This window comes from Rattus norvegicus, chromosome 2 (assembly GCF_036323735.1).
Source record: "Rattus norvegicus strain BN/NHsdMcwi chromosome 2, GRCr8, whole genome shotgun sequence".
In the NCBI taxonomy this organism is placed as follows: Eukaryota; Metazoa; Chordata; class Mammalia; order Rodentia; family Muridae; genus Rattus; species Rattus norvegicus.
The window spans coordinates 232,535,593-232,549,889 of record NC_086020.1 but is presented as its reverse complement, the minus strand read 5'-3'; the positions used below and the strand labels follow the sequence as shown (position 1 = coordinate 232,549,889).

General features: G+C 39.0%; 1 protein-coding gene and 1 long non-coding RNA gene across 2 annotated transcripts; both read left to right on the top strand.

The window, feature by feature from the left end:
• Window positions 1-510: 510 nt before the first annotated feature.
• Window positions 511-13,970, top strand: LOC103691720 (uncharacterized). The gene is made up of 2 exons (XR_010064469.1): window positions 511-734; window positions 13,835-13,970. It is a non-coding gene; the product is annotated as an uncharacterized LOC103691720 (long non-coding RNA).
• On the top strand, window positions 2,792-4,340 carry Pdha2 (pyruvate dehydrogenase E1 subunit alpha 2). The gene has a single exon (NM_053994.2). The coding sequence runs from the start codon at window positions 2,832-2,834 to the stop codon at window positions 4,005-4,007; it is 1,176 nt and encodes a 391-aa protein (NP_446446.1). The 5' UTR covers window positions 2,792-2,831; the 3' UTR covers window positions 4,008-4,340.
• Window positions 13,971-14,297: the final 327 nt, after the last annotated feature.

Genomic DNA, 14,297 nt, shown 5'->3' with positions numbered 1-14,297 from the left:
TGAATATGGGATACATAGTTGATGTCTAAATGGTTTCTGTAAGTTTCACATTTTGTGACTAATTATCCTGCTAAGATCTTGATGCCAAAAGGGCTATCGTGCATGGTCTCCTCTGCCGTGATTCTTGTTCAGTCCTGTACACTGGGCTTTTAAAGGAATCTCTATCTTTGCAGCACAGGCTCCATGGGACAAGATTAAATTGGCACACTTTCGCTGTATAGCTCTTGTGTTCCTGGCAGCACAAGCCTGGCAGAGCCCTCTGAGAGAAGTCTCAGCTGTCATTCAGTGACCCATTAACACAACTGTTCCATCCTGCAGTGTCAATTTTTTTTTCATTCTTATGGATATAATGCTCCCAGGAGACTGCAGATACCTGCAGGAATGAGAGAGAACAGCAGATTCAGGCTAACTATCAAAGGCAGTGCAGACAACACTGCCAGAGCACACATTCCAACAGATGAATTCTTAATGCAGTAAAAGAGGCCTATTATGACGGCCGGCTTTTGGAATGTGTTAAGAGGGTCGGTCCAGCTTTAAGAACTATGGTAAATTTTTAGCACACCATTTTCTTTGCTCTGTCTGAAAATCAAAAGTATCCAATATGAGACTTGCAATGAAGAAGGGGGATGCTTTGAACCTGTATTAGGGTATTATGGGTGAGAATTTAGAACTGAATAGCAGCAATGGATACAGAACAGAGCACACATCCAGGAGGATTGCTTACTGATCTAAAGGTAACATTTTCTTTAAATAAGAGTGTATTAAAAATGAAGATTATCAAAGATCCTTATAGCCCTGTGACAGTTAAGGCTTCTTCTATGTCAAGACTGAACTGGAATCAGAGACATAAGAAAGCACAACTGCTCTCTAGAGGTTCAAACTAGCTTATTGTTTCATGGGCAAGTTCTTAGAAGCTATGTTTATGGTTAATATATGAAGAAGAATTGAGAGAACTTGACTCTAGGGCTGGTGAGATGGCTCATTAGGCCAAAGTCTAGTGAGCAGAGTTCAATATTCAGAACTTAAGTTAAAGTGGGAGGAGACAAGTGGTTCCCCAGCTTGGTAAACCAGGCCATAGTAAAGTCTCCAAAGGAGAGTGCTCCATGAGTAGGATGAAAGGTTTATTTGGGGATCAAACTGTCAAAGACATGTTTGGGTGTGTGAGGAGAGCAAAATGTCAGAAAAATAGTGTTTATGTGCAGGATGGGACATTGGAGCTGATACAGGATATGCAGATGGATTAGAAACTGGATGCCTTGGCCTAAGGTAGTTGACCTTTTGAGAAATAAAGGTGGTTCTTGTTGAACAGAAACCCTGCCTGAGGGGGTCTGTTTTAATGGTGAACAGAAAATTGCCTTCTGTTTACCCAGCCAAAGTCCTTCTGTTTAGGATACTGTTTCTAGTTCTCCTAGTTTTTGTCTGTTTTGTTAGTTTTGTTTTATAATGTTTTATGTTTGTTTGTTTTATTATGTTTGCTTTAATGCTAACAAAGTTTTCCTCCTTACACATGAGCTACACACACACACACATCACACGGTTCTATATTTCCCTTAGTAATATTAATTTTTTATTAATTTCAAACAAGTAAATGAGAACCTTTGGAAGTCTATTGGAGATATTTTTCAGTACATGAAAATCCATGTTCACCTTAGTGGTAACAGAAGTATAAACAAAAATTAATATATATATATATATTAAAAATGCCCCCAAACAAACAAATAGCAACAATAAACAACAAGGCATAATTCAGACTGTCACAAAGGGTAGAGAGGCCTGAATGGCTGAAAAATTTGTAATAGAGGCTGCATGTCAATCCTGCATTCAAAGTTCCCATATAAGACAAAGCTTTAGTGCCCTCAGGCACTTGCTACCTCAAGATTGTGACAAAGTGGGAGGATGAAAGTTGCGTTGTTTTCAGGAATATTAACTATTGTTTTCAACATTTTAGTGGCAATGTTATCTTGAAAAGTTAGCGTTTAAACAGTTTAAACTACAGATAATTTGTAAATTTATTTTTCATTAGATAAAAAAATACTATAGGAGGGAATAAACTTACCAAACGTATTTTAGAGATCAAAAACAAAACCAGAGGAATGGAAGCAGTGATAAAAGCTTTGACCTATCTACTAGGACCTTTAAATAAGTCACAAATGAATTATTATTCAAACCATTTCCTCATTAGAAAACAGTAAGTCCTCTACTACACTAGGACAATATATGAACACTTAGAAGTCCACGGTCGAGTTCAGAGTGTTTCTGTATTTGTACATATTTTTCAGTAAATATGTCAAGATGTTGGTAATTTTTTCTCTTAAAAACGAAAAGGTAGAAGAATGATGTCATTTTGCTTTCTCCCTCCCTCCTGCCTGCTCTTTCTCCTCCTCCTCCTCTCCCCCTCCTCCCCACTGCCCCTCCTTTTGAGCCCAAAGAGGCCCCAAACTGGTTGAGAACAGGATTAAAGTCCGGTTCCCACATATCTTCATGCCTACTGTTTGATATTACAGGTTTATAGTTTAGATGTGCTGGGATGGACCCAAAGGCTAAGTACGGTAGGCTATGTCCTCATCCTGCCAGGACTTTTACTGAGTTGTACAGGGAAAAGACACTCGGTTGCTGTGGGTGGCAAGTACTGATGGGATGAAAATGCTAGAGATCCTCACTTTAGGGTTGGAAGGATGGGAGGAGCAGGCCTAGTGGGCGTGGCTTCTGACTTGCTGACATAGACAACGGGTTTGTGTCGCGCTATTGTTGCGTCAGAGGAGCTCGGCCGCCATTTTGAAAGTCGCTGGGTGGTCGTTGGAAGCCGCTACGGTTGTGCCTCACGTTTCTCCATGAGGAAAATGCTGGCCACTGTGCTGTCTCAAGTATTTTCAGGAATGGTCCAGAAGCCAGCTCTCAGGGGACTGCTGTCATCTCTTAAGTTCTCCAACGACGCCACCTGTGACATCAAGAAATGCGACTTGTACCTGTTGGAACAGGGCCCCCCCACCTCCACTGTGCTCACCAGAGAGGAGGCCCTGAAATACTACCGGAACATGCAGGTAATTCGGCGCATGGAGTTGAAGGCCGACCAGCTGTATAAGCAGAAATTCATCCGTGGTTTCTGTCACCTGTGTGATGGGCAGGAAGCCTGCAATGTGGGGCTGGAGGCAGGGATAAATCCCACAGACCACATCATCACGTCCTACAGAGCTCATGGCTTGTGCTACACGAGGGGACTGTCAGTGAAGTCCATTCTCGCAGAGCTGACTGGACGCAAAGGAGGCTGTGCTAAAGGCAAGGGAGGCTCTATGCACATGTACGCCAAGAACTTCTATGGGGGCAATGGCATTGTTGGGGCACAGGTACCCCTGGGAGCTGGTGTGGCTCTCGCCTGTAAATACCTGAAGAATGGTCAGATCTGCTTGGCTTTGTATGGCGATGGTGCGGCTAACCAAGGGCAGGTATTTGAAGCTTACAATATGTCAGCCTTGTGGAAATTACCCTGTGTTTTCATCTGTGAGAATAACCGCTATGGAATGGGAACAGCTATTGAGAGATCAGCAGCCAGTACTGATTACCACAAGAAAGGCTTTGTTATCCCTGGACTGAGGGTGAATGGGATGGATATTCTCAGTGTTCGTGAGGCGACCAAGTTTGCAGCTGATCACTGCAGATCCGGAAAGGGGCCCATTGTGATGGAGTTGCAGACATACCGTTATCATGGACACAGTATGAGCGATCCAGGGATCAGTTATCGTACACGAGAAGAAGTTCAGAACGTGAGGAGTAAGAGTGATCCAATAATGCTTCTCCGAGAGAGAATGATAAGCAACAACCTCAGCAGTGTTGAAGAATTGAAAGAAATTGATGCAGATGTGAAGAAAGAAGTCGAGGAAGCAGCTCAGTTTGCTACAACTGATCCAGAACCACCTCTGGAAGATTTAGCCAATTACCTCTACCACCAAAATCCACCATTTGAAGTCCGTGGTGCACATAAATGGCTGAAGTTTAAGTCTGTCAGTTAGAGATTTGTTAAAATTCTTCAGTGGGACATTTATGGTGAACTTTAGGACATTTTTCAACATTGCTAATGAAGAAAAAATAAAACAGCTTTACAGACAAAAGTCTTATAAGCATTTATAAAGATACATTCTTGGGTCCTTAAAGGAATTAGAAGATAAAAATTTGTTTAGAGATGTTCCACTTTCTGTTTTAACATTGTATTGCAAATAGTATGAATATTTTTTAGAATATTTTAAATATATAAAATTATAATAGGAAAAACAGGTTAAATTCCCCAATTTGTCATAATAGTTTCATTTGAATTTTAGTTTTGAAATAAACACTTAAAAGAAGTAGATTTTTGATTCTTGCTTCTTGTTGGATGAGTTTGTCGAAAATCTTATGAAAAATTAGGAGGTGCTCCCCCATCCCCAGTACCTGATCATAGTCCCCTTTTGCCCTCCCTGTCCCATCTCTCACCCAGATCCCTCCCTCTTAAGTGGGATTCAGGCATCCATACTTGGGCCCTTCAGTTTACCTTCTTGAGTTCTGGGCATTGTATCCTGGGTATTCTGTACCTTTTTGGCTAATAGCCATGCATGTCCTTTTGGGTCTTAAGTTATCTCACTGAGCATTATATTTTCTATTTCCATTCTTTTGCCTGCAAAAGGAGTGAAGCCTTGAGGGCCATCAGAAAGAATGGAAGCAAGCAACCTTGGGAGGTAGGAGGTGAGGAGATTCTCTAGAAAGTACAAAAGACCTGGTTAGTAAGAGTCACTTATAACTCAGAAAGAGGGACCTTAGATGAAATGCCCAACAGTAGGAAAAGGGTACTCCCTTTCCACCTCCAGTAGAAGGTCAGGGAGGGCATCAAGTGGAGGGATGGGGTTGGCATCCCACAGTAAAAAATTCTGACCCAGTATTGTTGTCTAAAAATTTCAAGTACAAAAATGAAGAAAATGAGAGAAAGTGATTCAGTAACTGAACTTGGAATCCATCTCAAGGGGAGACTTCAAGGCCTGACATTATTACTGGTGCTATGGTCTCCTTACAGACAGGAGCCTAACAAGGCTGTCCTCTGAGAGGCCTGACAAGCAGCTGACTGAGATGGATCCAGATACTTACACACACCCACTGTACTGAAGTCAGGACCCTCTCTGGTTGAATTAGGGAAAGGCTGGAAAAAGCTGAGGAGGAGAGCGAGCAACACCATAGGAAGACCAGCAGTCTCAACTAACATGAATATAATATATATATATTCTGCCAGATCTGGCCTCCGTGAGAGAAGAAGCTCCTAATCCTAGAGAAACCTGAAGCCCCAGGAAGTGGGGAGGCCTGGTGAGTTGGAAGCTTGGGGTGGAGACATCCTCTTGGAGATTGTGGGTTGGGGGGTGGGAAGAGGTAGTGTCAGAGGGCAGACCAGGAGGGGGGTGGTATTGACTGGAGTGTTAAAAAAAGATTAAAGATAAGGATGAGTTCAAGTCACCTCTCCTGCTAAACCACTTGTAACACTAACCAATAATGAGTGGTATAGTAGGCTTGCACATATGGTATGGGCTCTGAAGTGTGTTAGCACTGATTACAGAAAAAAAATTAACAGGGCAAAGGCAGGAGTAGGGAATACAAAGGACAATGTTTTGTTGTTGCTGGTTTTCATTGCACTTTATTTTGTTTATAAAATTCGTAGTATACTGACTGGCTTAAATGTAAATGAAAAAAATTTAGGAGGAATTTTATTTCCATTTATCTTCATAAAGATGTTATTCTTGCTTTACAATCTTTTGTGCTAAATGTGTTCTAGATTTGAGAAAGCAGCCCTGGGGGATTTTTGACTGACAAATAAACACTTCTCCCTCTCAAAGTCAAGAGGGTAGAATCGAGATGACATTAATGCACTTAATTCAACTCTACTTTTTTGAGTTGAATTAAAATGTGAAATTAAAGAGATGGCAATACACTCAATTCAGATCTACTTTCTCCTAAAGATGAAGTACATATTGCAAATTGCTATGCTGTTGAATAGCATCCCAGTTACCATAATTCCCTCACAGGCAGCATGCACAGAGGCCAATCTCTCAGATAGTCCTGTCAGTAGACAGTGCTAATCTCGAGAATCTGGTTTCCAAGAACTTTAACGGAGAACCAAAAGCTCAGGGGCTTGTCTGTTTAATATTTGCACACAAACATATAGGCACTGTCTCTATATCCTTCCCAAAACAAGAGCTTAAAATTCTAAATTTACAGAGGTAAACATGCTTATTTGCTTTTATTTTTCCATTCATTGTTTTTACCTTGAGGGTGCATGCCACACTGTGCATGGTCAGAGGAGAACTTGGTGGAGTTCATTCCATCATACAGATTATGAAGATCAGGCTTGGTGACAAGGGCCATTACCTGCTGAGTCATTTCACTCTCCCAAGGATATGTTTATAAATGAGTGGTATCACTTGCTCATGTGATTTGGGAAGAATACTGTAGCTATTCAGAGATTATAGAATCTGATCTCTGTAGTTAGAAAAAAAGATTTTTCAAAAATATTAAAAGTGAATAATAACAGTTTTCTAATGACAACATATTTTAATTTTTACTGGTTATTTTATTTATTTACATTTCAAATATTCCCTTCCTGATTTCCCTATCCCTTTCCCTCTCCCCGCTGCTTTTAAGAGGGTGCTCCCCTACCCAAGAACCCACTCCAGCCTCACAACCTTAGCATACTCCTATGCTGGGGTATTGAGCTTCCACAGGACTAAGGGCTTCCCCTCCCATTGATGCCAGATAAGGCCATCCTCTGCTACATATGCATCTGGAGCCATGGGGCTCTCCATGTGTACTCTTTGGTTGGTGGTTTAGTCCCTGGGAGCTCTGGGGATAGGAGCAGCTCTGATTGGTTGATGTTGTTTTTATGAGGTTGCAAACCCTTTCAGCTCCTTCAGTCCTTCCCCTAACTCTTCCACTGGGGTCTCCATGCTCAGATGGTTGGCTGCAATCATCCGCATCTGTATTGGTAAATCTCTGGCAGAGCCTCTCAGGATACAACTATACTAGGTTCCTGTCAGCAAGCACTTCTTGGCATCAGCAATAGTGTCTGGGTTTGTTGTCTGCAGATGGTATGGATCCCGAGGAAGTGCAGTCTCTGGATGGCCTTTTCTTCAATCTCTGCTCCATTCTTTGTACCCGTATTTCCTTTAGACAGGAGCAATTCTGGGTTAATATATTGAGATGGATGGGTGGCCTCCCTCCTCAACCAGGGGCCATGCCCAACCAATAAATTTAGTCTCTACAGGTTCTATCTCACCATTGCTGGGTGTTTTGGCTAATGCCATCCCTGTTGGTTCCTGAGAACCTCTTTAATACACCAGTATTTCCATGTTTGCAGGGATAATAATCATATTAATTCATTATCAATTAAATAAATTCTACCCTAACCTATTAGGTCAAACATTGTCCCTTAAATAAATCTAGCACTAATTATGCTAGACTTTAAATCCAGAATGTGTAGAAATCGGACAGTTGGCATCAATTCTGTCTAAACTACTATCTTGTTTGTGCTATTTTATCTATAATTTATAGTTTTTGAAAAATTATAAAAAAATTGTAAAAAATAAAATACTGTCTTTTACCCTGCTAGGTCTGGTACTGTAGTGCCCCAAGATTTCTGCTGGATATCTTGCCAGAAGCACATATTCCAATTCTGTGGAGGCTCAGCCTAGCTGCCCCACACTCCTTTACACTTAAATCTGCACATGAAAGAACACGCAACACAATAATCTTTGACCCAATTGATAAGATATAATTGCCCCCCTAAACAAACAAAGCCCAGTACCATCCATCCCTTAAGGACATTAATAACAACCTGTAAATACACAGAGCGGAATCTTAACATCACCTTCCATGTTGTCTACCGGCTACTCTCGCTCCCCCCCCCTTCCATTCCTGTCTCCTCCTCTTCCTTCAAACTCTTCTTTCGCCCATCCTTCCTTCTCATCCAATGATAGGCCTCCTTCTATCCTGTTCCTGCCCTCACCAGTATTTTACAATTTAAATGGGGAGAAGGTTCTGGTGAAGTCACCTGAGTCCTGAGTACATGACTAGGCAGCCATCCTTGGGGCAGTAGAATTAGCATCAAAATACAGATAACTCTAGGGCAAACCACAACATATAGTGATCTAGATTAGGAATAAGAATAATTCTATTCTTGTAATAGGGTGAGAAAAAAGTGAGAAATTAATCTGTATGATATTCTAGGAAGGTGGATTGTGTGTTTATATTTAGAGGTGCAGAATTAGAGGATACATAGATACAAATGACAAGGCACAATATCAGTAAAATTAAACTGAAAATTTGTTAGTCTTCAAAAATTTATGTATAATTTATGTGATAAAAATGACCCTTCTAAGAATATACAATGTAGCAATTTATTTTATTTATGTAGTAATGCAACCTTAATACTATATGATTTCAGGATATATTAATTGTCCCAGAGAGAAAAAGAATATCCATTTAATGCTTAAGTTTTCTTAGGAAACCATCTATTTTCTGCTTTTAGTTAGTAGATTTTTTTCTCTTGTATTTCAGAGGTCACTTCCCATTTCATGGTAGAATGTTGAGTGGCTTGATTTTATACAAGTCTTTTACAGGTCATCACAGCTGCTGTGAGCTCTAGGACAATGAACTTGTCCTTTCTAGAAGATGCTGGCTTTATTATTTGTGTGTGTGTGTGTGTGTGTGTGTGTGTGTGTGTGTGTGTGTGTGTGTGTGTATGTGTGCGTGAGAGAGAGAGAGAGAGAGAGAGAGAGAGAGAGAGAGAGAGAGAGTTATGTATCCTATGTAGGATGACTTCCTTTTAATTTTTAAAAATAAATTAAAATTTTAATTATTGAGAGCCCCATACATTTATATAATGATATTGATAATATCCACTCACTAACTGCTACCTTCTTCCTATTTTCCTTAAGGTCGCATTCACACACCTACTCCCCAGCTTCATGCTGTATTTATATTTTTGTTATTAATAACTCTGAGTCTAATTAGTACTGCTCATATGCCTATGGGTATGTGGCCATTGACTTGGACATCAGTAGCTTGCTCATAACCATAACCCCAAAGGAGAGTGACCGTCCTCTAGATGACATCTGTCAGTAGTGTCTCTCATAGGGATCAGGCCTTTGGAGCCACTAGGCATTGTTTTAACTGGTTTACTCTCATGCAGGTTTTGTGTAGATGCTATTGGCTGATGTGTGACATAAAAGGCTGTGTTTAGAAGTCAGAGTTTTACAGCTCTTCTTCCCATTGGAAAGCTCATACGTTGCTTCTCTCTCCTCTTGGGATAAGTTTCCCTGAGCCTCAGATAGTTAGATATGCAGAGAAGGATGATCTAACTACAACTCAGCACTCAAAGATTTTTCATGTTTGGCACTATGATCAATTATGAGTCCTTTAACTAACCTTTACTCAATGCTGAAGTATTCTCTGACCAAAGTTAAAAGAATCATAGAACTTTGGTTACAAATGTAAATCTTGAGAATGTGTATTTTCATATACTTCATTTTTTTCTAACAGTAGCAAACATAGAAAAAGTGTGGGACTGGAGAGATGACTCAGAGGTTAAGAGCACTGTCTGCTCTTCCAGAGTTCCTGAGTTCAATTCCCAGCAACCACATGGTGGGTCACAACCATCTGTAATGAGATCTGGTGCCCTCTTCTGACCTGGTGCCCTCTTCTGACCTGTAGGTATATGGGCAAGGAGAAAGCTATATGGTATATACATAATGAATAAATAAATATTAAAAAAATACCCAAAGGCTATACATTGACAGACCCATGGCTCCAGATGCATATGTAGCAGAGGATGGCCTTGCTGGGCACCTATGGAAGGAGAAGCCCTTAGTCCTGCCAATATTGGACCTCACCACCCCCCCCCCAGTGTAGGGGAATGTGTAGGGAGCAGGAAGCGGGTATGGTTGGGGAGGGGGAACACCCTTATAGAAGAAGAAGAGGGGGATGGGATAGGGTGTTTACAGCCAGGAAACCTGGAAAGGAAATAACATTTGAAATGTAAATAAAGAAATCCAATTTAAAAAGAAATGAAAAGAAAACTTGGTGTGATGTATAGGGCTTTCTGTGACCTGCACTGAAGATTTCAAGGAATGCTTGGCATTATTAATATTCAGTAAAAGAAATGATGAACTGATCATGCTTGGTTTGTGCAAAACCTACAAAGCCCATGTAAAAACTTCCTAATGCTTTTAAGATAATCTTGGATTCCTTAGATATTTCTTCCTGATACAAATGTTAAAAACAAAAGGAAACAAAACAAAAAACAAAACAAAACAAAAAAAAACAAAACAACAACAACAAAACGAACCAAGACCCTGGTAAATGCTGAGTCAACATAAAAGATGAATTTATTCACTTTATTTTCAGTTAAGATTATTGTATGTGGCTGTTTATGTTAATGTATAGCATGTTTGTGCTGGTGCTTATAGAGAGGCCAGAAGATGACATTGTATTTCCTGCAGACATAGGTGGATGTGAACCACCAGATTTCAGTTCTAGAATGTAAATTGGGTCTTATGGATCAGCAGTATGTACACTTAATCACTAAGCTCTCATTCTAGCTCCTAGAACAATTTTTGAGACTGAGTCTCATGTAGGCCAGGGGTCAGGGGTTGGCAGCAGGTAGAGGGTTGGGATAGAATTTTTAGTCAAAGCTTCTTTTGAGTTCTTGCTCCTCCTTTGGCCACCTCCAAAGTGTTGGGATTGTAGGTTACAAGGCAGTATTGCCTTATTAAGTTTATGTGAAGCCATGGGAAATATATAAGTGTAATACTTTGTACTCTCCTTCATAAATTTTTTATGAGTCTCTTCCTTTGTAGTTTTGGAAATGTTTACGTTCACTGAAAAAACAGAACTATTACAACAAACAACATTCCATTTCTCGTGTAGCATCCAAAGCTCTATCTATACCTAGGAGTGGAATTGGAGAAACTTGACTAGTTCAGATTCACACAAAGATAATAGTGAGTGTAGATCGCTTCTATTCTAAAATTTAGCCTTACTAAAACTATCAGAATATTTTTAGTGCCAAAAAACAATGATTCACATGTTACAATATCCCACTTACTGTAGTTGACATCTATATGCATCGTGTCTATTTTTCTAAGTACAAAGTTGAAGCTCAAAAATGTTTAAGATACCACAATTTATATGTAGTAGAGGTTGAAAGCCAGTTAGAAAAAATCTATATATTGAAAATTAGCTTTTATATTGAATTCTAATTCCCCCCTCCAGTAATACTCAAGCAGTCAATAGGTGGAAAATTTGACATTAATAAAAAGTGAAATTAAACTGGAATTTGGGGATTTTCTTAATTATTGTCAACTTATCAAAATTGAGAGGAACATGGAGAATAAGGCAGATTAAAGATAACTGTAAAACTTGTGTTATTGATCCATTAAGAAATAGATGCTCTTTTTCCTTTCTTGAATCTGTATTGACTTATAATTTTCTTGACCAAGGAAAAGTAGCAAACCTGATAGCATGCAGTTTTATGGACCATAATATGAGAAATAAGAAGTGTGTACTTCATATATTTAAGAAACATTTTATGTGATGTAATTCTCTTTTAGAAGCAAAAATCATCAGGATGCTCCTGCTAGAAGTATCATGACTAGACACTCTAGACACCAGCCTTAAATGGGTTACTTTACTGTAACCTAGAAAGGCAACAGACACATGATAGACACAGAGGGTTTTGCTGGACCCTCTGGCAGGATATCTGCTACCTGTAAGGTAAGCATTGACCTTAGTGCTCTGTAAAATGACACAGTCACCTACCAGATTTTCAGTGTACTGATATCAGTGAAAAGCAAAAATTATCTCCTGTATGATTTCAATTATTGAGTCAATTTGTGGCAACATATGGTCAAAATACAAGTCTCATATGAGCAGAAATTAGAGTTCAGGCAAAGATAGGCATGTTACAAAACAGTTAAAATAGGCCAAGTCAAATTTGGGCATGTGACAGAATATAACAGGAAGGTTTGTAGTGCAAGAGACAACAAGCAGACTCCAAACAGAAGACCACAGAAAAACAAAAGGTAATTGCTCTTTAATAGAGACTCATAACTAGAAATGTACAGAGTGGAAGACTTTGAAACTATCATTCCTTAATGGGACATCTCATCAAACTGCTTACCTCAGGTTCTGAGAGCTAAGCAGAGGATGAAGCAGAAAGTTTGTAAGAGCTGCATGGAATGAATAACACCAAAGGAACAGTTCCTTCCAGACCTAACAGGACCCACACATGTATGAAATCACAAAGTCACAGAGGCTGTGGCAGCATACACAGGATTTCAACAGGTACAAGCCAGATAGGATCCCAGTGTGAAAAGAAGGGTGCAGAAATGAATTCCCATCTCTAAACAATAAACTATCTCCACTCAACATCTACTTGCAAAGGAAAATTCGTTTTCTCCAATGGATTCTCCTGGGTGTATTAACCACACTTAAGAGTAAGTACATAGCCAACAAAAAATGAACTCTATAGTCTACAATGCATTGTTTTGATACATGCATAAATACTACACACACACACACACACACACACACACACACACACACACACACACACACTCATTTTGTATCTCTTACTTGGCTTTTTAAATTATGTTTTATGGTCTCCAGCTTTGTGTTTTTATGAGTTTTAGTAATGTTTTTGTTTGTTTGCTTTTGTATTTTTTATTTTGGTGTATGTGCTCCTTCTGCTTTTTGTTTTTAAATTCTAGTTTGTTATTTTCTATTTGTTTTCAAAAAAGAGAATGAAAGAAAAGGAAGGAAAAGGAAGAAAGGAAGAAAGAATTGAGTTGGTGGGGAATCAGGTGAATCTGGAGGAATTTGGGGGATAGGAAATTGTGATCACAATATATCAAGAAAGATATTTTCAATATAAAACTATAAAAATATATAAAACATGAAGGAAAATAGCAATAAAAAAGAAGAGGGGGGTAAGACAATCGTTCAGTAGATTTGTCAACTATTTTAGACTGGTTTTAGATTATCAAGATACAGTGTTGAGGTTCACGTATTTGTAACAAAACAGGGGAAAGTATAGGTTAAGATGTGTGCAATGGAAAATATTTTCAATTTCAGAGACTCAGGCCTGTCATACATTCCAGATTACACTCCTTTTTTTAAAAAACAAAAATATTACATCTAGAATTAAAACTAGCATTTGGAATTGTAAGAAAGTGTACTCAAGTTGAGAGTTCATAGTCTTTATGTTCAGTCTATCCAAGTAGAAGAGAAATACAGCACCCAAGTGGCCATGAATATGGAATATGAGAAAGAAAGCTAGAATGGCCATTTCCTTTAGCAAAGATACACAGCTAAATGAATAAGACAACAACAACCGAAGCCAAACAAACTCTAAACCAGAACTTCAGAAAGTGTGGTGAACAAGTGGTTTCAACCAAAGAGGAAGGAGCCAAAGATGTAGCTGACATAGTGATCTTTGTGTAATCACAGAAGCCAGAGTCTATTGCGTGGCACGAATTGGTAGCTCCTCACCACTTATCTGTCCTTTGGACACAGTCAGTCTTTCCTAGTTCTGTTAGGTCACACGCATGGAAGGAGAGTATAGACTGATTGCGCTTTAAATCAGTTTTATATTGACCTTCGCATTAGAGAAAGATGATATCATGGGAATTGACTTCACTTTGCCTATCTCCATTTCATCCTCTGTAAAAAAATTAACCAAATAGGTATTATAATTGTTAAGCGAAGAAATTAAGTATAACTTGTAGCTTAGCATAATGACCTCATATCAATTTCTGTCTTGTTTTTACAGATTGGAACTAAGGCACAAAATTTGAAAGAAAACTAAGCCTTAATTTTCATGCAGTGAAATAAACTTCTTAGCATGCAGTAGGTAGATCAGTGCAAACCTGACAATTTGACAAAAATAAAGCAGCTTATAAAATTTATTTTCTCAAATTCAGCAACCTTTTAAACTTAGCCTTTGTTGGATATTAAAGTTGGCATAGCAGCATTTATATGGAAGATGTCTGAGTAGCAATATTAGAGGCTCCAATTTGCACCCAGATTTTATTTACATCTGTGATTCCTCAATCTGTTAGCTATCATATATCACTTAGATACTATACATGTACTAATTTGAAAGGGAATACACATTTTGTCATTTTATTCTAATATAGGTGACCATTGATAATCTAATACTAGTGATGTCTTCAAAATTTGCTTTACTCCTATTGAAGATTCCTTTTATGCAATGCTCTCAAATACTTAAAAAA